The 22,772-nt window shown below is 40.8% G+C and overlaps 1 protein-coding gene across 19 annotated transcripts in view; it reads left to right on the top strand.

Moving 5' to 3' along the window:
* cacna1da (calcium channel, voltage-dependent, L type, alpha 1D subunit, a) overlaps window positions 1-22,772 on the top strand; it is a 71,111-nt gene that overhangs the window by 38,186 nt on the left and 10,153 nt on the right. For 11 of the 19 annotated variants that reach the window (XM_061784643.1, XM_061784645.1, XM_061784641.1 and 8 more), the window contains 20 exons: window positions 2,539-2,645; window positions 3,024-3,111; window positions 3,190-3,297; window positions 3,378-3,430; window positions 3,518-3,664; window positions 4,761-4,962; window positions 5,058-5,216; window positions 6,405-6,515; window positions 8,099-8,182; window positions 14,156-14,188; window positions 15,807-15,935; window positions 16,647-16,712; window positions 16,785-16,876; window positions 16,958-17,117; window positions 17,451-17,578; window positions 17,664-17,760; window positions 18,267-18,369; window positions 18,482-18,583; window positions 20,145-20,278; window positions 22,431-22,547. In XM_061784643.1, the coding sequence (XP_061640627.1) occupies window positions 2,539-2,645; window positions 3,024-3,111; window positions 3,190-3,297; window positions 3,378-3,430; window positions 3,518-3,664; window positions 4,761-4,962; window positions 5,058-5,216; window positions 6,405-6,515; window positions 8,099-8,182; window positions 14,156-14,188; window positions 15,807-15,935; window positions 16,647-16,712; window positions 16,785-16,876; window positions 16,958-17,117; window positions 17,451-17,578; window positions 17,664-17,760; window positions 18,267-18,369; window positions 18,482-18,583; window positions 20,145-20,278; window positions 22,431-22,547 (2,220 nt within the window). The remainder of the gene's footprint in view (window positions 1-2,538; window positions 2,646-3,023; window positions 3,112-3,189; window positions 3,298-3,377; window positions 3,431-3,517; window positions 3,665-4,760; window positions 4,963-5,057; window positions 5,217-6,404; window positions 6,516-8,098; window positions 8,183-14,155; window positions 14,189-15,806; window positions 15,936-16,646; window positions 16,713-16,784; window positions 16,877-16,957; window positions 17,118-17,450; window positions 17,579-17,663; window positions 17,761-18,266; window positions 18,370-18,481; window positions 18,584-20,144; window positions 20,279-22,430; window positions 22,548-22,772) is intronic. The other 8 variants (XM_061784646.1, XM_061784655.1, XM_061784654.1 and 5 more) reach the window with 3 other exon arrangements.

A 22,772-nucleotide genomic window follows, 5' to 3' on the forward strand; every position in this document is an offset into this window, starting at 1 on the left:
CAGAACTAAATCGTAGAGATCTCTATTGGACTCGTTACTTGCACATCAGTAACGCAAACGCAAGAGAGAACTTGGGGGAAGGAAACACAACATCAAACATTACATTCTACTTCCATGGGTGTCACATCATGTCTGAAAAATTATGCGTAAAAAGGGTGCGGATTATGTCAAATCTTTGTGAAATGCAACCAATCTTAACAGGCTGCTCAGACATTAGTGAAGCATTGGCTGAAGTTGAGACAGAGGTGATTTTTTTTTTGGGGGGGGGGGGGTCAAACGCAAAGTCAACTCCAGTCAAAGCTAACTCCATGCCTCCCGTACAGACTAGGGGTTGAACCGACGTGTCGATGTGCAATGACAATTGCAGCTTGAAACTGATTCATCGCCAATCATGTGTTTTGGCACTAAACACACGGAATTCTCGCTGAAATCAACAAGTGGTCGGTCGGTGCAGCAAAATAGCGGCGGTGTCTCGAGCACTAAATATGAGACATTAGCACTCACTTGCAACACACACACACACGACAAAACAAAGATAACGAGTGACCGATAAGTAACCTCTATTGTTAAAACAAATGGTTATAGATGCTTTTGGATCACGTGATTGGTATGTGTTTGTCTGCCACGTTGGCGGTCCATCTGGTGAGGATGAGCTAGGCTTGAAACACAAAGAATAGTAGGATGTATGGACTGGGTCGCTGGCCAAAGTAAGATAAGCTCTGCTGATTCATAAAAGCCCCCATCTCTATCTTTTTCTCAACAAATGTTCAGTCTTCTCGCCATGATTCCAAATTGGTGCCTGTAAACGGTGAAATGAGACTTTGTCCGTCCCACCTGTATTTGCCAAACGTTGGCTATCAAATTCTACATCTATTCAAACACTCAATATACAAAAGTATTGTCGCCAACATCTACTGTTTTGCTCAAGCCCGCAGACACATGCCGAGCTCTTTTTCCCCCCTTCCATTCCTCCCACACTCCAACTGAACCCTCCAATCACAAGTCACACTCAGATACCTTCATGGTCTCACAGACAGTCAGATTTTATAAAACTCGTGGACGTCAACCCGACTATCAACACTTTAGCATCGACTGCAAAAAACCTTACGTCGTTCAACCCCTAGTACAGACTGCTTTCCAGACGCATAAAAGAGGGGGCAAAATCAGCCATGTTCCAGCATGGTTCAGTCTGCTTACCCGGACTGAGTGCATGGAAAGGTGGACTCGTCTCTGCGGTCATTTGGACACAAATCACGCCGCTGCTGTTTTGACCCAAAAATTCCCCAATGCTCTCAGTTAGCGCTTGGCGTCTCGCTGCGTTGGGACTCCACCGTTCACATGCACTCTGAGAAGTAATCCTTCACGTTTATGATTTGAAGATTATTTTGGCTGGTTTTTCTTCTCTGCCTGTTTTCTAATCGGGAGCCGCCTTCCCTACATTGAGCGCTATTAAAGAACATGATATAATGGGCTTTAAGAGGACGGTCCACATGAATGTGACAGGAAGTTCATTTTCACTTTCCAATCTCTACGACTGGAGCTCTTGCAGGGAGTAACTGCTGTATATTGCTGACGCCATGGCAACAAAATGCATGTTTTCTTGCCATAGTAGATTGAGAAATGAATGACTTACTACTACATTCATGTCAATAAGGGCCGTGGGGGTGGCGATGGTAGATTTTAGCCCCCTTTTTTTCACCGCTCTCAGCTCGCCACCCTCAATCAGAGTGAACTACAAGAGTGTGCAAAACTGTGTGTGTGTGTGTGTTTCAAAATGGGGAGGGTAATATGAATGGGTATAATTGACTATATATGCTTTTCTATTTAACATGTTTGCATTGTGTATTGTATATCTGTATGAGCGATACTATGTGTGGTAATGTGTTTGAAAGGGAGAGTGTGTGTGATTAGGGCTGTCACGATCAAATATTTCTAGAATCGATTGTCCTGTCGATCATTCCATCTAATAATCAAATAATAAATAAACATTCTTTCGCATTAAAGTTTATTGCAAAATATGTTTGGTGATTACTGTTTATTAACTGATTATTGTTGGGGTTTTTTGGTATTGTTTTATGATTAAAGAAAATCAAATAAACCACAATTGAGCAATATGACGAGAGGGAGCAATGTACTTACCAACCTTTTTGAAACTGAGCTACTTGGAAAGTAGGCAAAAATGTTGATCATTGTTTCTCAAAGTAAAAGCGGACGTTTGCAAATGTCTTTTGATTAAACACAAAAGATCATCAGTCTGCTTTCATGAAGGAATACAAAAATCTGAGAATATTTGCTGTTAAGAGGCCAAAATCAGAGGATTTGGACAATTTTAAGTGAAACAATGGCACTCAACGATGAATCCATTATCAGAATAGTTGTTGATTCATTTTACAATCAATTCGTTGTCGATTAATCTATCAATTGTGACACCTAGTGTGTAAGGTGTGTATGTTGAAATCTGGTTTGTGGTGTGTTTGAGGGTGAATATGTGCTTTCCTTTGTCACTTGCTCCCCTGACATAATGTGCCTTCCCCTCAGATGACGACATACGGAGCTTTTCTCCATAAAGGAGCTTTCTGCAGGAATTACTTCAACCTTCTCGACTTGTTAGTGGTCGGAGTGTCTTTAGTCTCCTTTGGCATACAGTGAGTATAAATTAATGAATAGTTTATCTATCAATCTACTATATGATGTCATCTCAAGCTACTCTCAAATTTACTTTCTACGTTTGAAATCTGGGCATGTTTAGTCAAACACAAAGCTATTATTCTGTTGTAACAGAATAGCAGGTGATTACACAGGTTAATTATACCTTTTAGCATCTAGTATAAGAGCATTTACAGTAATTGTTCTGCCAGTCACTAGATGTCGCTGGCATAGATAGATGAACAAATTGGTTGGAGTAATTAATCATCATTTTTGGGACATTCACGGCACACGAAAATGCCACGGCACATCTAATGGTGGTTGGGAATCACTGGTCTCGAAAACTATATAACAATGTGTGTGTTTTTATCATGCAGGTCGTCTGCCATCTCAGTGGTGAAGATTCTCAGGGTCCTTCGTGTCCTGAGACCCTTGAGAGCCATCAATCGAGCCAAAGGCCTGAAGGTGCAGATGCTAGTGCCATTTGTCATGTTGACTCTGGATATGGTCATGTCTAAATGTGTGCATTTCTTTGCCCGACAGCACGTGGTGCAGTGTGTGTTTGTGGCCATCAGAACCATCGGCAACATCATGATTGTCACCACTCTTCTGCAGTTCATGTTCGCCTGCATTGGGGTGCAGCTCTTCAAGGTCAGCACTGAGGCCACAGAAGTAAGTTAGAGGATCTGACAGAAGATTAATGGTGCAAAAATGGTGGTTTTCCTCCAAAGGGAAAGTTGTATCGCTGCACAGATGAAGCCAAATCTAGCCCAGAGGAGTGCAAGTTGGTTTTCGTCGTCTTGTACCACACCAGAGCAATTTAACCATCCTGGTTCACAACTTCATCCCTGTGACTTGTTTGCATTTTCAGAGGCACCTACATCCTGTATAAGGACGGCGATGTGAATCAGCCCACCATCCACAAACGAATGTGGCACAACAGCGACTTCAACTTCGACAACGTGCTAATGGCCATGATGGCTCTATTCACTGTCTCCACCTTTGAAGGCTGGCCTGCGTGAGAGTCTTTTCACACCTCCATTACAAACCTACTGCTACACGTAATGAGTGACATGTAGACACCACCAATCGGTAGCGCTGTGGATAATGATTGACATGTACAACCCCAATTCCAATGAAGTTGGGACGTTGTGTTAAAAAAGAATACAATGATTTGCAAATCATGTTCAACATATTTAATTGAATACAGCACAAAGACAAGATATTTAATGTTCAAACTCATCAACTTTATTGTTTTTAACAAATAATCATTCACTTAGAATTTTATGGATGCAACACGTTCCAAAAAAGCTGACGGTGGCAAAAAAGACTGAGAAAGTTGAGGAATGCTCATCAAACACCTGTTTGGAACATCCCACAGGTGAACGGGCTAATTGGGAACAGGTGGGTGCCATGATTGGGTATAAAAGGAGCTTCCCTGAATTGCTCAGTCATTCACAAGCAACGATGCGGTGAGGTTCACCTCTTTGTGAACAAGTGTGTGAGAAAATAGTCGAACATTTTAAGGACAATGTTCCTCAACGTACAATTGCAAGGAATTTAGCAATTTCATCATCTACGCGCCATAATATCATCAAAAGGTTCAGAGAATCTGGCTTTTTTGGAACGTGTTGCAGCCGTAAAATTCCAAGTGAATCATTATTTGCTAAAAACAATCAAGTTCATCACTTTGAACATTTAGTATCTTGTCTTTGTAGTGTATTCAATTAAATATAGGTTGAACGTGATTTGCAAATCATTGTATTCTGTTTTATTTATGTTAAACACAACGGCGCAACTTCATTGGAATTGGGGTTGTGACTCAAGCACTGCTTGAAAACTGTCACTGAAGTTTCAGCCAGACATGGTGAGAAGGTGGCACTTCAACGCAACGCAAGCCACAGCAGAATGGAAGAATACATGCTGAAAAAAATACATCAATTATAAATAATATCAGGAATAATAAATAGATCTTTTTGATGTCATGTGTTCTCCCACTATTTCTGGGGGACTCGGGACTGAGCCCTGGCACGAATAGCAAAAAAACGTCTATGATGATGATAATTATGTTAATCAAAGTACCGATATAACGTTTTCCCGTCTTTTGCCCTCAGGTTACTATACAAGGCAATCGACTCCAACAGGGAGAACCTCGGGCCCATTTACAACTACCGTGTGGAGATTTCCATCTTCTTTATCATCTACATCATCATCATCGCCTTCTTCATGATGAACATCTTTGTAGGTTTTGTGATTGTCACGTTTCAGGAGCAAGGAGAGAAGGAGTACAAAAACTGTGAACTCGACAAGAACCAGGTCAGAGACAGCAATGTTTCTTGCTCCAAGATTAGAATCAAGATTCAGATGAGAATGAATGCAACCCAAGTTATTTCTGTTGTGCCTCTGTGCAGCGTCAGTGTGTGGAATACGCCTTGAAGGCCCGTCCTCTAAGGAGGTACATCCCCAAGAACCCATACCAGTACAAGTTCTGGTATGTGGTCAACTCCACGGGCTTTGAGTACATCATGTTTGTGCTCATCATGCTAAACACACTCTGCTTGGCTGTACAGGTAAGACAAGTCAAAGTACTACACATGAATACAATACATCACGTGCGTCAGAGGCGGCAGAAGTGGGGGGGCCACACACACACTTTTTATCCTATGTGGCAAAAAGAGCCCTCGGAGTGGTCAAATGTGCCCTCGAAGCAGCAAAAGTGCCCCAGAAAAATTTCAATCAGCATATAAAAATTTACTCACTCTATGGTTCTTCATTTTGCATATATTTTTTGTTTAAACTAATGATTTCTTTAATGCCATTAAATTACAACCCCAATTCTAATGAAGTTGGGACGTCGTGTTAAACATAAATAAAAACAGAATACAATGATCTGCAAATCATATTTAATTGAATACACTACAAAGACAAGATATTTAATGTTCAAACTGATAAACGTTATGGTTTTTAGCAAATAATCGCTAACTTAGAATTTTATGGCTGCAGCACGTTCCAAAAAAGCTGGGACAGGGTCATGTTTACCACTGTGTTACATCGCCTTTTCTTTCAACAACATTCAATAAACGTTTGGGAACTCAGGACACTAATTGTTGAAGCTTTGTAGGTGGAATTCTTCCCCATTCTTGCTTGATGTACAGCTTCAGCTGTTCAACAGTTCGGGGTCCCCGTTGTCGTATTTTACGCTTCATAATGCGCCACCCATTTTCAATGGGAGACAGGTCTGGACTGCAGGCAGGCCAGTCTAGTACCCGCACTCCTTTACTCGCTGTTGTAACACGTGCAGAATGTGGTTTGGTATTGTCTTGCTGAAATAAGCAGGGACGTCCATGAAAAAGACGTTGCTTGGATGGCAGCATATGTTTCTCCAAAACCTTTCAGCATGAATGGTGCCTTCACAGATGTGTAAGTTACCCATGCCAGTGGCACTAACACAGCCCCATACCATCACAGATGCTGGCTTTTGAACTTTGCGTCCATAACAGTGCGGCTGGTTCTTTTCCTCTTTGGCCCGGAGGGCACGACGTCCACAATTTCCAAAAACAATTTGAAATGTGGACTCGTTGGACCACAGAACACTTTTCCACTTTGCATCAGTCCATCTTAGATTAGCTCGGGCCCAGAGAAGCTGGCGGTACTTGTACTTGCTGTACTTGCTTGCCAGCTCTGAACACAAAATAAGAATATAAAATGAATATAATTTTTTCGAGCCTGCACTAAAATGTCTTTATTGCCTCCTGCAGCACTACGGCCAGTCGGCGCTCTTTAACTACGTCATGGATATCCTCAACATGGTCTTCACGACTGTTTTCACTGTGGAAATGGTTCTCAAGCTCATTGCTTTTAAACCCAGGGTGAGTCAGCCCATAAATGTCTTGACTTGACGCCACTCCTTCCGCATCACACATTTAGTCACAAATGGACCAGACAACCAAAGGACATAAATATACACATTCCGTCTGTGTGGAGTTTGCATATTCTCCTCATGCCTGCATGGGTTTTCTCCAGGCACTCCGGTTTCCTCCCACATCCCAAAAACATGCATGGTAGGTTAATTGACAACTCAAAATTGCCCGTAAGTGTGAATGTGAATGTGAATGGTTGTTTGTTTGTATGTGCCCTGCGATTGGCTGGCAACCAGTTCACGGTGTACCCCGCCTCCTGCCCGATGATTGCTGGGATAGGCTCCAGCACGCCCGCGACCCTAGTGAGGGGAAGCGGCTCATAAAATAGATGGATGGATGGATGGATGATTTACATATCTGTTTTTTTTTCAACAGCGTGTAATTATTGAGTCTGAATATTATTCTTTTTTTCCACGTTGCTCTTGACTGCCTGGCCAGCAGCTCTTTGTTGCCAAGAAGGACAGGATGCTAGTAAGAGAGTGTGTGGAGTGCAGTGACCTCAATGTTTGCATGCAATATTAATACAAGTTTGGGCCAAACAACAACAACTCACTGTATACTAGGGGTTGAACGATTAAAGATTTTTTTTGTAGTCAACTATAATGTGATGAAAGTAGAGTCAAAGTCCATAAATTGATGACGTCATTGATATATTTTTTAGCACGCGACAGCAGAATGCCAAACAAACCTGTTTTGTGCCACGAACGAGTTTCATGTAAAGACAAATTTCGATGGACTGGAATAGCGAAGATAGCACGGTGGAACATTTCGCGGCTCCTCGGAGCGTTACAGTCCAGGGATGGCAGCAAGCAGGCCAATTGAAAAGGGAGATGGCAAAAACGTGATTAGCGGTTAGTCGACTTCAAGCTTTAAAGATCGATGAGGAGTAGTAAAGTCGACTAATCGGTTCAACCACTACTGTATACATAAGTGAGTTGGGATTACGAGCAGTTCAGCTCAAGTAGACAGGAGTATATGTTGTACATCCAATTGTTTGTCACTGGGGTGCTACCGGCTTTTACAGTTTGTGAACGTTCCAATACCTATTTAGCCAAGGATGATTTAACTAGACAGCCAATATTTACACACATGGGATGCATACAATTAATTTTAGACATGCGTGAGGGCAAATAAAGACTTTTTGTTTTTGGTCTGACACCCAACTCGGCGGCTACTCGCTCAAACTCATTCAGGGCTATTTCGGAGACGCCTGGAATGTGTTCGACGCCCTGGTTGTGATTGGCAGCATAGTAGACATTGTTCTCAGTGAGATCGACGTAAGTAAAGTCTTAAGATTGGAAGTGGCTCCCGCCTCGTCGCTCTCTAAACTCCTCTGGCATCTTCCTGTTTCCCGCCAGCGCAGCTCGACCCGTCAGGACCTCCAGCTTTGCTTTGTTGTGGATTCTGCTTAATGCTTCTCCTTTTTCTCTCTCTTTTTTTCTCTTCCACTCACCCTTCCTTCATTTAACTTGTTCGCCCGTGCCATTCATTTCTCCCTGCCTCTGCATTTTCACATTGTGCATTGACTACAGCACTATTTCGCTGATGCTTGGAACACATTTGATGCCTTAATTGTCGTCGGTAGCGTCGTTGATATTGCTATCACTGAAGTGAATGTAAGTATGACTTTCCTTCTATTCTCAGGTCGAACTGAAGCTTTACAACAAGTGTAAGGCCCTTTCTTATAGATTGCACTTTAAGCAAAGCATCTTCTACTGTTATGGCCCAGTGATTTTTCCAAGGCATTTTAGTATTTTATACACTCAAGCAAAATCAAAAAATCATGACATTGAATTAAGAATATCAACGCAAATCCATAATCTTATTGCCTTGACTAAGTTGTTGCCCACTAAGTACCGCCATTCATATCCCACGTTGTCTATTGAATTTAGGCATTAAATGAATTGCAAAAAGGCATTTTATGTAAAGCGTCAGTTTGACTTTGTCCTATTCGTTTTCAAAAGTTATTCTTGGTTTGCTTTAATACCGCATTTCTGCTGCTTCTCCGTGTCTTTTTCTGAAAAATGTGTTCGCTAAATGACGACAAAGTGTGATGAACTGAGGCCCCATTTTATATTCATATTTTCCTTAACGCAGCCATCTAATTCTTACTCTTGTTCATTTTGTTTCCATAGAAACTTGTAGAGGCAAGTATGACAATGAAAGACAATGTTGTTTGTGTGTACCCTACTGTTAAGAACAACTTTATCGTCGGGACCCCCCCTCACAGGGTGGATTTATTTACAACTAATTTACTAACTAATTTGTTTAAGGAATTGGTTCATTGTAATTTTACAAGGTCTGTGAGTCATTTAGGATCTCTGAATGTTATTAGTTCTTAGCTCTTTGATAACTGTGCTTTGTAAACAAACACCTAAACATAAATATTAAATTCAATGAGTATTAGGGCCAAAATGAAAAAGTCATTGAGGTATGAGAGTACAGTAATAATGATTCAATAAAATCCTAATGTTACAAGAATATAGTAGTTTTCTAGAATAAAGTTGTATATCTTTTTAGCATATTGTTACAAAGTATGCTATTTATTAGAAAATTGAAGTCGTGATATTCAACGAGTGAATATCAAAATTATGTAATACATAACTAACGGAGACAGTTGTCTGAGGCCACCAGCAACTGTCTTTCTCTCTAGTGCTGCCATATAATAATAAGAAGAATATCAATAATAACTGTATATTCATTGTAATATCATTAAATGTTTTATTGAGAAAACCCAACAAAAGAACATATTTCAGTGTGTGTAGTTCTTTGTGTTTACACAATACACATTCAATTGTTCAAATCTGACAAAACTCTTTATGTTTTCCTTGTAATATTACAACAAATTCTCGCAATTTTTCAACTTTATTCTGGTATTTGACATTCGAGTCAATATAAGGATTGTTTATTTTCTTTTCAGTGTGGCCCTAATACTCCTTTTCACATTTTAATAGCAGAAAAGCTTCACATTTGTAAGCCCCAGTAGACAATTTAGGTGTGGAAGATGCACCCCACCCCTACCCCATTGACCTGCTACCGCCCTCCCCCTCCCCCTCCCGAGTGCTCTTGTCTGAGCTGCAGTGCTGTTTTTTTGGAGACATATTTCATGTCATTGTGAGTGTCTGCATGACTGTACAAAGGATTATTTCAAGTATCGGTGATTTATTGTAATGCATGTACAGTATCGTGTTTCGTGTGCGCAGTTTGGATTTAAGAGTGCGAGTGTGTTGTGTGTCTCGAGTGCTGGAACATGACGTTTATTTCACACGCTTTTGTAATGGTTCTTGTGAGTGCCATTTTCCATTGAATATTGTTTTCTGAGGCTCGCATTGCATGTGGTTATTGTTGTCTGTGTGTGTGTGTGTGTGTGTGTGTGTGGCCGGATCGTACTGCATCGTGCAGTCATGTCTCATTGCTGATTTCAAAGGTAATGAGGTTTCAAAAGATATACAGTGGACCCTTGGTAGTCGAACGCAATCAACAATTTCTATTTCAAGAAACGGGCTGATAATCGATTTGTTCAGATTTTGAAGTCATTTTGCTCACAAAAAAGAAAACAAAAAAAAAACGGAAATGGATTTAATTCATTCTAAAGCTGGAACTCTTTTCATGGTTAAACTTCTAAACACTTTACAGTTGATGTGTAAAATCCAATTGCCATGTAGGTACAAAAAAGTTATATAATGAACTGTAGTACAAAGTGTTTCAGAAAAGTTCCAGGACTGCGGTCACAAATGAGTGGTGGCTTGACTTACGTGCCAGCAGACTTTCAAAGTTTTTCAAGATATGAGGCCGATTTTTTTACTTTGACTTGCAAACAAATGTTTTAGCGCTAGATGGGGTTTGCTAACTCAGTCAACTCAATTCACAATAAGCAGAAGTTTGGCAGCTTGGCAGGGGAAAATTCCTAAAAAAAAAAAAAAAAAAAAAATGTTTTTAAAAGGCTTCAAGCTGTTCCATTGCCACTAATTTGAAGTTTACTGTCAATCTTAAACATACAGTACAACAAAGAGAATGACGTGTATTTAAAACAACCACATAGCTTTGCCTTTGTAAAGGTGGTGGAGTAACACATGTAGACAGACAACATCGCAATACTCACAGGCATATGTTTTTGTTATCCTTTGAGAAAAATGACAAATACAAGTATCAAAGCAGCTTAGTGAGAGAAACACTTCTTAACGTGTCTCTGTGTGTATATTACACTGCCTCCAGGTGGCTTGGACACACACACCAAAAAGGAGCAACACAATGTCCATTGAATTGAAGCAAAAAATTTGGCAAAAGCTGTTAAATTCTTTACATTCCATTCAATTATGTCAGTACTGTATGTTTTATAACCTACATTATTATAGTTTCATTTTTCTATTTAAAAGCACATTACAAAACAAAATAAGTTTTTGGGGAGGAGGCTACACGCATAGTCACGGAAGAAATTAAACTCATATGTCAAGGCAGCACTTTACATTGGACAGGTACTACTTTCTCATTTTAGTTTTAGTCATACAACGTGGCCATATTGTCATAAAAGAAATATTTGGTCGAATCACGATTTGTCCGACTTCTGTGTGCCCACTGTATTTGTTCACTAGGTGCTTCTCATTTTGCATTCTAGTCATAAATTGTTGATGTTTGTGACCTCTCCAAATGCATGCTGGGAAGCGTCAGCTAACATCTTTTCAATGTCCCGCCTCTCCCAGATGGCCCTTGGCCACCCGCTCCGTTCCCCTCCGGTCAGTTTTTATTTTTCCACAGAGCCTTGTGCCGTTTGTCCTTCCTTTCTCCTTCCTTCCCACTCCTCGCCAAGTCCTTCAAATGTGACCTCCAGACAGAATGGCCCTGAGCTTGCAGAATATTTATCCCACTCAAAAGTTAAGATCTGTGACGCACCAGTCTGCGTTAAGAAATATAATTCAGAAATGAATTCATCTGCTACACAGATTGGGTGCAACTGCACTATGTAATGAGATCCATTGCTAACACGCTATCAAAAACCTTGCATGACAGTAAGCAGCATGTACTTTAAGTTTTGTACATGGTCAGACTTTCTGACACAGTCTTGGATCTCATTACTGTGCAAGTGTACCTAATGTAGTGGGTGGTGAGTGCAATGAATGGAAGGTGATGGAATAGAATTTTATTTTAAAAAGTCAACCCACAGCTGAAAGCGCCATGAACAGCATGAAACATTTTTTCACAGGTAAGAGCGGTTGTGTCCTTTGAGACAAAAAGAGCTGAGTTTGAGGTTCTTTGTCGATCTTGTGTTTGTGTCTCTGTGAGTGATTGTCTGTGTTTTGTTCTGTCTTCCTGTAGTGAGCTCTTAAAGCTCACAATGGAGCTCATGTGTAGCACAGGTGTGTAGACCCCAGTCAGGTGCATGAATACCTCAGCGGCTCTTCACTGCCCCCTCCTTTCCCCCAATTTGCCCTCCCTGTCCCAAGTTCTTTTCCCGTCTGTCTCCCGGCCGTGTGACCGCGCAGCGCTCCACGGCAGACTCGCCGCAAGGGCACGTGCATGAGTTTGCTGCATTGCTATGAGTTGACCGGGCGCTCCTCTTTGCGTGTGCGTGCAGTGCTCCTTCCCGGCAAGGCGGCAATGCTGGATGCATGCTCCACGGATGCCGTGGCCAGGATTACCTAAAGAACCTCCTCAAGCTAAACTCTTTGAATCACAGCGCTCAAGGATTTGAATGAAGCCATGTCTGTCTGGAGGGTGTTTTTGCTGTTCATTTATTGATTTGTTTGCTTTGTTTGATTCAAGGCATAAGTCAGGTTCAAGCTCACCACCGTTGTTGATGTTTTTATTTTGCACCCGGACTGTGTGAACAAGTGCTCGCCCATTACTTCCTTTTTACGGCATGAATTGCATATTGCGACTGCGTATGTGTGTGGGTGTTACTGTAGTTAATAATTAGCTCATTAAAGTTAGGCTTTCATGGACAAATTCCATTTAAGATGCTAAGAGATTATTTGTATACAGTACGGTTCTACAGTGCATTCATTGGCCAAAACATGAGTCCAGTTTATTTGTACAGCCCTTAATCACAAAAGAGTCCAAAAGGGTGCACCTGCAGACATTCAATAAGGAATATTTGCATTTAGAAAGATGATATCACTCAATTTGAATCCTCTTTCACACAGAGAACACTGTAAATATTTGTAGTTTTTCCCCTGTGCCTTTTATACAGAACCCAGCAAACCCGTATTTTGTTTTAAGTTTTCACACAGTAACACAGCATACCGAAATCAGATCATTTACATGTGTGACAATGTCAGCGTCTGGCGTCTCTTAGTGAACAGCAACAACGGTGTAGTAGAAGTGAGTCTGGTTGTTAAACTTCACACCCAGTCTCAGCATTGCGGATTACCCGTACATGCAGTCGGCGGGCGTCGTTGCCTCTCATACAGCTCTGACACTACCGGTACTTCCAAAGACAGAAAATCTCCAGTCTTGTATAAAGTACCTAATATCTTCTCAGAAAATAACTTTGGTAGAAGTTAGTCACCCTGAAGAATAATACTTGATTTAAGTTTTAAAGGATCTGATATTGGCTGTACTTAAGTATCAAATGTCATTTTCTGATATAAAATTTTCTTAAATATTCCAAGTAAGTAATTAGTAATATTCCAAGTAAGGAATTAGTAATGAAAAAAAAGAAAATACGGATATGTGAAAATTGTACTTAAGTACAATAACAAAGTATTTGTACTCTGTTACATTACAAGACTGAAAATTACCTGGTCGACTTTGCTTTTATTTTATTTTTTTTATTTAGCTAAATAAGATATACAGTGCTTCCTGCTGTCTGTCATTCCATTGCACCAAGGTGACACAAGATGGCCCCCAAGCGCTACTTTTGTCTAAATAAAGCTCCTCAACTCACTTCAACATAGTTTCTTGACATCAGGATGCCACAAGATGTCCCCAAAACACTACTTTTGTCTAAATAAAGCTCTCGAATTCACCTCAACATAGTTTCTTGACAGCAGGATGCCATAAGATGGCCCCAAAACACTACTTTTGTCTAAATAAAGCTCTCGAATTCACCTCAACATAGTTTCTTGACAGCAGGATGCCATAAGATGTCCCCAAAACACTACTTTTGTCTAAATAAAGCTCTCGAATTCACCTCAACATAGTTTCTTGACAGCAGGATGCCATAAGATGGCCCCAAAACAATACCTTTATTGCTTTGGCCTGAGAGTAGGTGATCATAACATGAATGCATCACATCTCAGCTCATGGAGGCCTACTGTAGTTCTAGGTCTTTACAGCGGGGTGATAAAGTTGTGTGCCGTTCTCACGGTTCTAAGTGAGTCCCTTGTCATTTGTCATTGGGACCTACTCTGGTTCTGTCCCACATAGACCATTAAAATGTGGTGTCATAGTCTTCCATAGTGCATAGAGAATGTTGTCTGTCCTGTCAGTTTACACGCTTTGTACAAAGCCAGTGGTGACTCTGTTCTGTCTCTGTCATGTAATACATATCATATTTAATCATTGAGTACATTTGTAAATGTTTTTCGGTTAATGTTTGTTGGACCTTCAGGATCTGAATAAGTCATTAATACAGGTCTTTGATTTTAAAGCCAACAGAGACTCCTCAGGTGGATGAACTGGGGGTAAGATGCTACACCTCCAAGCCCCTCTTCTTAGGGCCTTTGCATAATTTGTTTCTTACCTTTCTGTTCTTATCTTAATTCAGTTTCATATTTTCATTCTAAGGTGTTCATTTCCTGTATTTTGCTTCAACTCCCCACCCCCCTTCTGGTTTTCTCGTTTGTTTTGCTCATGTATCCTTAAGATGTATTTATTTTTTTGATAAATAGGAGCGTGTGTCACTCAAACGTTGACACTGCTACATGGTTTTTGCCTTGCACTTATGTGGGGTAATTACCCATGGATGACCCCCCCCCCCCCCCCCCCATCCTTCCTGGGATAAGGTCACCAAGGTTCGACCTAGCAACCTCTTGGCCTACCCGTTCACGGGTTGGTCCCACTGTGACTCTGCATGCAGTGACTCTGGAGTGAGGGTGCCATGCTTGTGCAGACGTGTCCTGTCAAGTATGGCAAGGTTTTCTCCAGCATGCCTGCCTCCTTGCTTCCTTTCCTTATAGGTCACTGCAGTGACACCACTGCTGACAGTGCTTTGGAGCCAGGCCGACAGAAACATATGAGCTGCAGTACCACTGCTTTTCACCAACTCAAAATTACAGCCACGTTTTCATAAAGTAGTACAGTTCAGTTTTGTTTTGTAATTTGACGTTCTTGCACTGGCATGGGGGCTTCGGTCCCCGCATACGACACGGCGTAACATAGCACACTAAGTTGCTGTCGTTTTTGCTGTTTAATTATTTATTTTTTTGCTATTTATTGTGTCTAAAAAATTCAACTACTGACTAATTCCTACAAATATTTGCTGTAAGACATATTTCAAGGGTATGAACACATGCAACGAGCTAATTTAAGAATACATTGTAACACGGCACAGAAAGGCAGCATAACTTATTGTACTTAGCGTTTTCATTTGATAGTTTTATATTCATGGCCTAGAAGTTCCTACAGATATTTACTGTAATTATGACGTTACTTGCATTAGCATTGGTCAGTGATAGACTATGGCACGTTCCAATGCCGTAGGAACGGAACTTCGTTGTAAACCAAGGAGTTGACATTTCTCTGTTGGCCAACTTGACAGTCAGCCCAGAGTCGTGTTCCACCCTGTAACTGCAATACTGTACAGCACAACTGTTTGCTACCACAAATGTAGGAGGCAATTTTTTTTTTTTACATTAGTACATTGAACAATACCAATTGAGGCGTAACAGAAGATCGGATATTTATCCGTCTTTGTCTTTTATGTAGCGATGTCAGCACCAGGGTTTGGGCTAATATATAAAATGCTTGTCGGACAATAACATTACTTTCGATGCAACCGGGTGAAAGGAGGTTCAAATGTGAAACCTCACTCCGCTATCCCAGCTTAGATATTACCTCAGATGGAAAATGGCCAGGTTGACTTCACACCAAATGAATTAATGTTAAACTAAGAACTTATACCAAACTGTACTGCTGGATGGAAATGCGGACGCATATAACTCTCTTTCAAATTCACATTTAAACATGCGCTGCTGGTTCTCCAGCCCATATGTATGGTCTCCTGAGTTCGCAACTTCTCATCCTACCCGGCACAGCCAGGATTCCCGTGTCCCATTTGACTTTGTGACGTTTTCTTCCCAGAACACGGAGGACAGCGCCCGCATCTCCATCACCTTCTTCCGTCTCTTCCGGGTCATGCGGCTCGTCAAGCTGCTCAGCAGAGGGGAGGGCATCCGAACTCTTCTTTGGACCTTCATCAAATCTTTCCAGGTGAGGTCTCCATGTGATATGTATTGTTTGAATTTTTTTCAGTTATGCTTGTATCATATGTTTTTATTAGATTCATTATTTTTATATATAGTTTTAGACGAATTGTGCTTCACACGTCTGCCTCACAGTCAAGAGGGACTGGGTTTGAATCTTGGCTGAGGCCTTTTCTTTTTGGAGTTTGCATGTTCTCTCCGGATACTCTGGGTTTCTCTCACTTTCCACAAACATGCATGTTAGGTTCATTAAAGACTGCAAATTGTCCATAGACGTGAACATGGGTGTGAATTGTGTGAATTACGACATTGCCGACTCCAGCTTACTTGCGACCCTAATGAAGTGGTAAAGAAAATGAACGGATGAACAGTTGTAGTTTTATTTACTATCGTGTACCTGGGCAAGACACTCAACCCACATTGCCTATGAAGGAATATGATTGGATGTTTGATGGTGGTTGGAGGGGTCGTAGGCGCAGAATGGCAGCCACACTTCTGTCAGACTGTACCAGGGTAGCTGTGGCTACACAAGTAGCTTACCACCAGTAGGTGTGACTGTGGAGTGAATGAATACTGTGTGCAATTGTAAAACATCTTTGAGTGTCTAGAAAAGCGCTATATAAGTGTAATGGATCATTATTGTTGTTATTGATGTACTATGTTATTGTTTTATTTTGTTTTGTTTCTCTTATTCTTACTGTCTTTTTATTTCTTCAAGGCCCTTCCATACGTCGCTCTTCTGATAGCTATGCTGTTCTTCATCTATGCTGTCATTGGGATGCAGGTTGGTCCCAAAACATGATACCACCAATATTTGTCTCTTCTTACACTAATGGACCCAATACATTTCTTTCAGGTTTTTGGGAAAATTGCGATGGAGGATGGCACGCACATCAACAGAAACAACAACTTCCAGACCTTCCCTCAGGCCGTGCTTCTCCTCTTTAGGTCTGTAAGATTTTACCGACATTCTGACCTTAAAAATGATTTCCAAATGTTCATTGTATGTCGTCGATATTGGTTTCCCAGATGTGCCACTGGAGAGGCGTGGCAAGAGATCATGTTGGCCTGCATGCCAGGGAAGCTTTGTGACCCAGAGTCAGACTACAACCCCGGGGAGGAGATGACATGTGGCAGTGGATTTGCAATAATTTACTTCATCACCTTCTACATGCTCTGCGCCTTTTTGGTACATGCTATACAAATTAACCTCAACATATTATTTTGAGTATCGTTAAGCCCAAATTCCTCTGGATGGTATCTAGTTGACTCAACACACTATATTTTATTTTATTTATTTTTTGTCCCATCCGTCATGTCAATCAGCCTTAAGAAACAATATTGCTGGCCGCTATTTAACTCGCACTATATTAGCAATGAAACTGTTTCTTTAACCAAACAGATTTCAAATTCGGTATAATGTGAGCATTTTTCCTTCACTCTTCTAGTTTTGTATTAAAAGGGTCATATTTCTACATCCAAATGGCAGCATCTTATGGCACATCTTCTTGTGGTTCTCCAGATCATCAATTTGTTTGTGGCCGTCATCATGGACAACTTTGACTATTTGACACGGGATTGGTCCATTCTTGGCCCACACCACCTAGATGAATTCAAGAGAATTTGGTCGGAGTACGACCCAGAGGCCAAGTATGACTTTAGTTACTAATAGTGTCTTAATGTTTGTTGCAGGAATTTGCATTCATGATTTTTATCTCCCTTTCTGTTCATCCAGGGGAAGAATTAAACATCTAGACGTGGTAACACTTCTTCGACGAATCCAGCCTCCTCTTGGCTTTGGTAAACTGTGTCCTCATCGAGTGGCTTGCAAGGTCTCCTTTTTATCATCTCACTTCAAAAAGGGCCACTACTTTAGGTACACCTGCACCTAATACTAATACCAATACAATACAATGCTAAACAATACATTTTCTTTGCTCCTTGTCCTAATTAGGATTGTGAGTGAGCTAGAGCCTATCCCAGCTGGCTTTTGGTGAGAGGCGGCATACACCCTAGACCGGGTGCCAGCCAATCACAGCACAATTATAGACAAACAATGATTCGCATTCGCAATGGGCAATTTGGAGACTCCAATTGACCAAACATGGGAAATATTGGGAACACCCCTGTATTGATTGGTTGGTCAAATTAATACATTTTGCGCTTTGTCAATAAAAACTGAACATCATTAGCTTTGTAAAGGCAGAAGTTTTGGTTCAGCTTTTTTTATGCTCACATTACACTTTAGCAGGTGTACCAAATGTTGTGACGGTTTAATTTTGAGGCACTTGAATACTTAGCCTGCATGTTTAAGCTCTTGTCTTCTCTCCCCCATCAGAGGCTGGTGGCCATGAATATGCCTCTGAACAGTGATGGCACGGTCATGTTTAACGCTACTCTTTTTGCACTTGTGCGAACAGCCCTCAAGATAAAAACGGAAGGTGAAAATCAACACTTAATGAACAACGATGACCAAACACTGAAGAATAGATTTACTTTTAATAGCAACTAGTGAGCTCATGTCTTAAGAAATGGGTTCTCGTTGTGCTGCAGGTAATCTTGAGCAGGCCAATGAGGAGCTTCGAGCTGTCATCAAGAAAATTTGGAAGAGAACCAGTATGAAGTTGCTGGATCAAGTTGTGCCGCCTGCTGGTGGTCAGTCACACTCACCTTACATGCTTCTGGCAGTAAAACTGTCCAAAACTCTTCTAACTACACACACACACACACGCTGCTTTTCACATTCAATGTTGTTCATGTATCATGGCGTTGCTGCTCATCTCCTTCTGGTTGCGGTGTGTTTGCTGTCCGTGTGTTTTTTTTCTCCTGTTTCTGATCCTGACGAAGGCTGCTGATGTCAGGCTTACATGGCCCTGTAGACAACCGGGCGTTTGGACTTTTTTGTGTCTTCCTTCTTTTCTCTCGCTGTTTCTCCTCACTCTCTGATATCTGTGTGTGTGTCCACATCTCTGAAGCACTTCCGAATATTCTGAAGCAGTTCTGTTTTAGGGTGGTGGCATGGAACTAGAGTTGCCTCTCGCTCTCTCTCTGATCTCTGTCCCCAGTGTGTTTGCTCGAAGTGACCCAGACCCTTGCTTCAAAATGATTTTCACACACTCTTGCACATCAGTATCCACTAAAACACATAGGAACATGTTGTTTAATGTGTGTTTACATTGTCTTGAGCATTACTGATCAAATCAAACATCAGCAGTGAAGATTAGCAACCTTTTTATGGAAGATCATGTAAATCCCAAATTTAAAAAAATAATTAAACAATGGATTTAATTTCACGAACAAATGAGATGTAATAAAATAGCTGTATCAGAAATACTCTCAATTGCTTAGTTTTGACTATCACTTTAGAGAGTTATATAAATCTAAATTGTATTTTGTTTCAGTGATATCAAACTCTTAATCCTACCAGTAGCACATCGTACTTATAGAAGCCAAATCAACACTGTTTACAAAAACGCAATATAACAGCATGCAACTGTGCCATGTACATTTGTGCAGTTTATCATAAATATTATATCCAAAAAAATGATACAAAGGCGGCACGGTGGCAGTCCCAGTTCTGAGGACCGGGGTTCAATCCCCGGCTCCGCCTGTGTGGAGTTTGCATGTTCTCCCCGTGCCTGCGTGAGTTTTCTCCGGGCACTCCAGTTTCTTCCCACATCCCAAAAACATGCGTGGTAGGTTAATTGACAACTCTAAATTGCCCATAGGTATGAACGTGAGTGCGAATGGATGTTTGTTTGTATGTGCCCTGCGATTGGCTGGCAACCAATTCAGGGTGTACCCCGCCTCCTGCCCGATGATAGTTGGGATGACCTCCAGCACGCCCACGACCCTAGTGAGGAGAAGCGACTCAGAAAATGGATGGATGGACATTATAATCACTTGAAATGCTTATTATTAAATGTACTATTATGAGCACATCGCTTCAGCTTGCTCTGATCAACCAATCAGAGGACAGAAAAATACTGATGCATAAATCCACAAAGACAAGCTCGACAACAGTGTAGATGGTTCATTTTCTTTTCTTTTTTTAATGTGATTTGAGGTTGATTCAGATGCATACACCATCAGTATAGATGTATTTCAGTTGGTCTCAGAGCAGGGAAGAGTCTCTTTCTCTCTCCCCCATCAGCAAGTGGTTTTGTGTGTGCTGACCTGCTGACACAGGAAGCATTTGTGTGGTCTGTTCACTCAGATGATGAGGTAACCGTGGGGAAGTTCTATGCCACCTTCCTGATACAGGACTACTTTAGGAAATTCAAGAAACGTAAAGAGGAAGGCCTGGTGGGTGCACATCCCTCCCAGAACAGCACAGCCATCGCACTGCAGGTGAGTCTCTGCCAGGTCCAGTTGGCACTCAGTGTGTGAGCGGATCGGTACACGTGGTCGTGTGAAAACATTTATAGAAGCGCTGTAATGTTGTATGTGTAATGTGTTTTTGTGTGTATTTCATTCAAATATCATCAAGTGTGCTAATGTTATGGTTTGTGATCCAGCAGGAAGTTCATCTCACTGTACAGTATGGATATTATGTTCTGTTATTGACGTCCCGTGGAGCCGTAATTTGTGTCCCTGTTTGTTTTTAATGTCACACTTTGATGTTAAGCGTGCGCCATCGTCTCACATGATTTCTGTGCGACACAATTCACCCATCAGCTCATGAAATTCACCTCCAAAGCTTGCTTTCCGTTCCACACAAATGCACGACATACACTCTTAGGGCCCCAACTTCAGGCACACCTGCAAAATCTAATGGGATTCAATACAAGCGCTCTCTCAATAATTCTGATTCAATTCAGTGTTGTTTTAGGGATGCTCCGATCCCATTTTTTTTTTTGCACCCGGGTCACTTGATTTGAATTATCTGCAAGTCAAAATCCTGATCCGATACCTCTGCAATACATCCAGAAGAAAAAGAGAGCGAATCCAAATTGTCTTATTGTCAGGTTTTTTTTGTTTTGTTTCTTACAATAAAGGTATATTAACATGTTACCTTTTTATCTGGCTATAATTCTAGTGTAGCAGTGGTTCAAACCAAGTCAACAAATCTTTTTTTATAGCATATCAGTGTGGTGAGGCACAAAATTACAAACAAACAAACAAATTGTAAACTAATAACATTTAAATATCCTCTCTTAAATAACCAAGCTAAAATCTAAAATAATAATAATAAAATATAAGAGATTTTGCTTTTTGGGAGTAACAAAAAAAAATGGTTAAATGATCAATTTCACATAATGCAACATTGTAGAAGTTAAACTTGAGCGCATAGCTCCATTTCTAAAAGTTAGTTCCACATTCAGTCACTAATAAAAACAAATACAAACCCTTTAAAGGGTCGTGTGAAATATAGACCCAACTAGTTTAGATGGAAATGAACAACAGAAATCTCAGTTTAAACGCCAAATTTATCGACGTTACAAATTGCTGCCGTAGCAGCTCTTAGGTGCAGTACAGCCAGGCTTAAAAAGTTGCAGCTTGAATAAACGACAACCATTTTTGTGGAATCCCATCATTTGTGTACGTGGTTTTCTCTTCCACTCCACCGCACAAACATTAAACATTACATTATGTAATATAAAGTTAAGCTATCGCTGTTCAATTTGGTAATATCTTTTTGCCTCAGTATTCTTTAATAATTAAAGAAAAAAAATCCTACCTTTTTCACCCAATACCAATCAGCTGAAAATTCAAGATCGGTATCAGGATGTTATCATTATTATTTAGTGCCGTTTTAATATTTAAATGGTACATTTTGTTACATTTGGCTTATGATCACATTGAATCGACTTTTTTTAGGAATAAAACCTCTGCCGGGTTTTCGATGAACACCTGGGCCTACTGTGCTACTGTATTGTAATGTTGTCAAAATGGTGGTACTTAGAGAGAAAAGTATCTCTTTAGGTACTTGTAAAGATTTTGAGAAGCACTGCACTACACTATCATTGTGACTGGCACAATGATAATAATGCTCACATTTTTATTGACACTTTCAAAGAGGTTTCCATTTAACAACGTATATTATTGTGGTTGTAGTTTTGTAGCACTGCCAATCAAAAGTGAGCATTTTTTATGTTTTTATTTTTTCGAAATTGCTTTCGTTATATTGTGCAGGTGTACCTAATGAAGTGGACGGTAAGTGTATGGCTGCACTCACCTGTCACCATATGTCAACATCAGGCAGATAAAACTTGATTAAGGCATGTTGATGTGTAACTAAGTAACTAACAGATTGGGCTTCGCTGTTCGACAGAGTATACCCGGAATTCTTAGCTAATGATCAATTGGAGCAGGTTACATTCAGCCGAGCACATCTACCTGTCTGTGCATGTGTGTCTGCACCGCATATGTCAGGTGTCGCAAACTCTAGCAGGCGTGTGTGTGCGCGGTTGTGGCTGTAAGATGTTCATTTTCCTATTTTTGAGCTGTGAGACGAAGGCCTCCGCAGCAGTGCTTAGCCCTTTTATTGTCATGGTTACAGGCTGGCCTACGCACGCTCCATGATATTGGGCCCGAAATTCGCCGAGCGATATCATGTGACCTGCAAGATGATGAACTAGTAGACTTTATACCAGAGGAAGACGAGGAAATATATAGGGTAACTGATTTGATTTTACCTGACAGGGATGATGTTTGTGACATGACACATCACTTTTACTATATGGACAAAGGTTGAGAGGCATTTAATGAATCAATTAAGAAAACTGTAAAGTGAAATCATAGATTTGTTTTTAAATACATCATACCTGTTTGAAAATAATTGCTGAAAATGTGCAAAGACACAACTATGTAGTACTGAATTGTGGAGATATAGTGTTACACT

This window comes from Phyllopteryx taeniolatus, chromosome 9, assembly GCF_024500385.1.
Source record: "Phyllopteryx taeniolatus isolate TA_2022b chromosome 9, UOR_Ptae_1.2, whole genome shotgun sequence".
Lineage (NCBI taxonomy): Eukaryota > Metazoa > Chordata > Actinopteri > Syngnathiformes > Syngnathidae > Phyllopteryx > Phyllopteryx taeniolatus.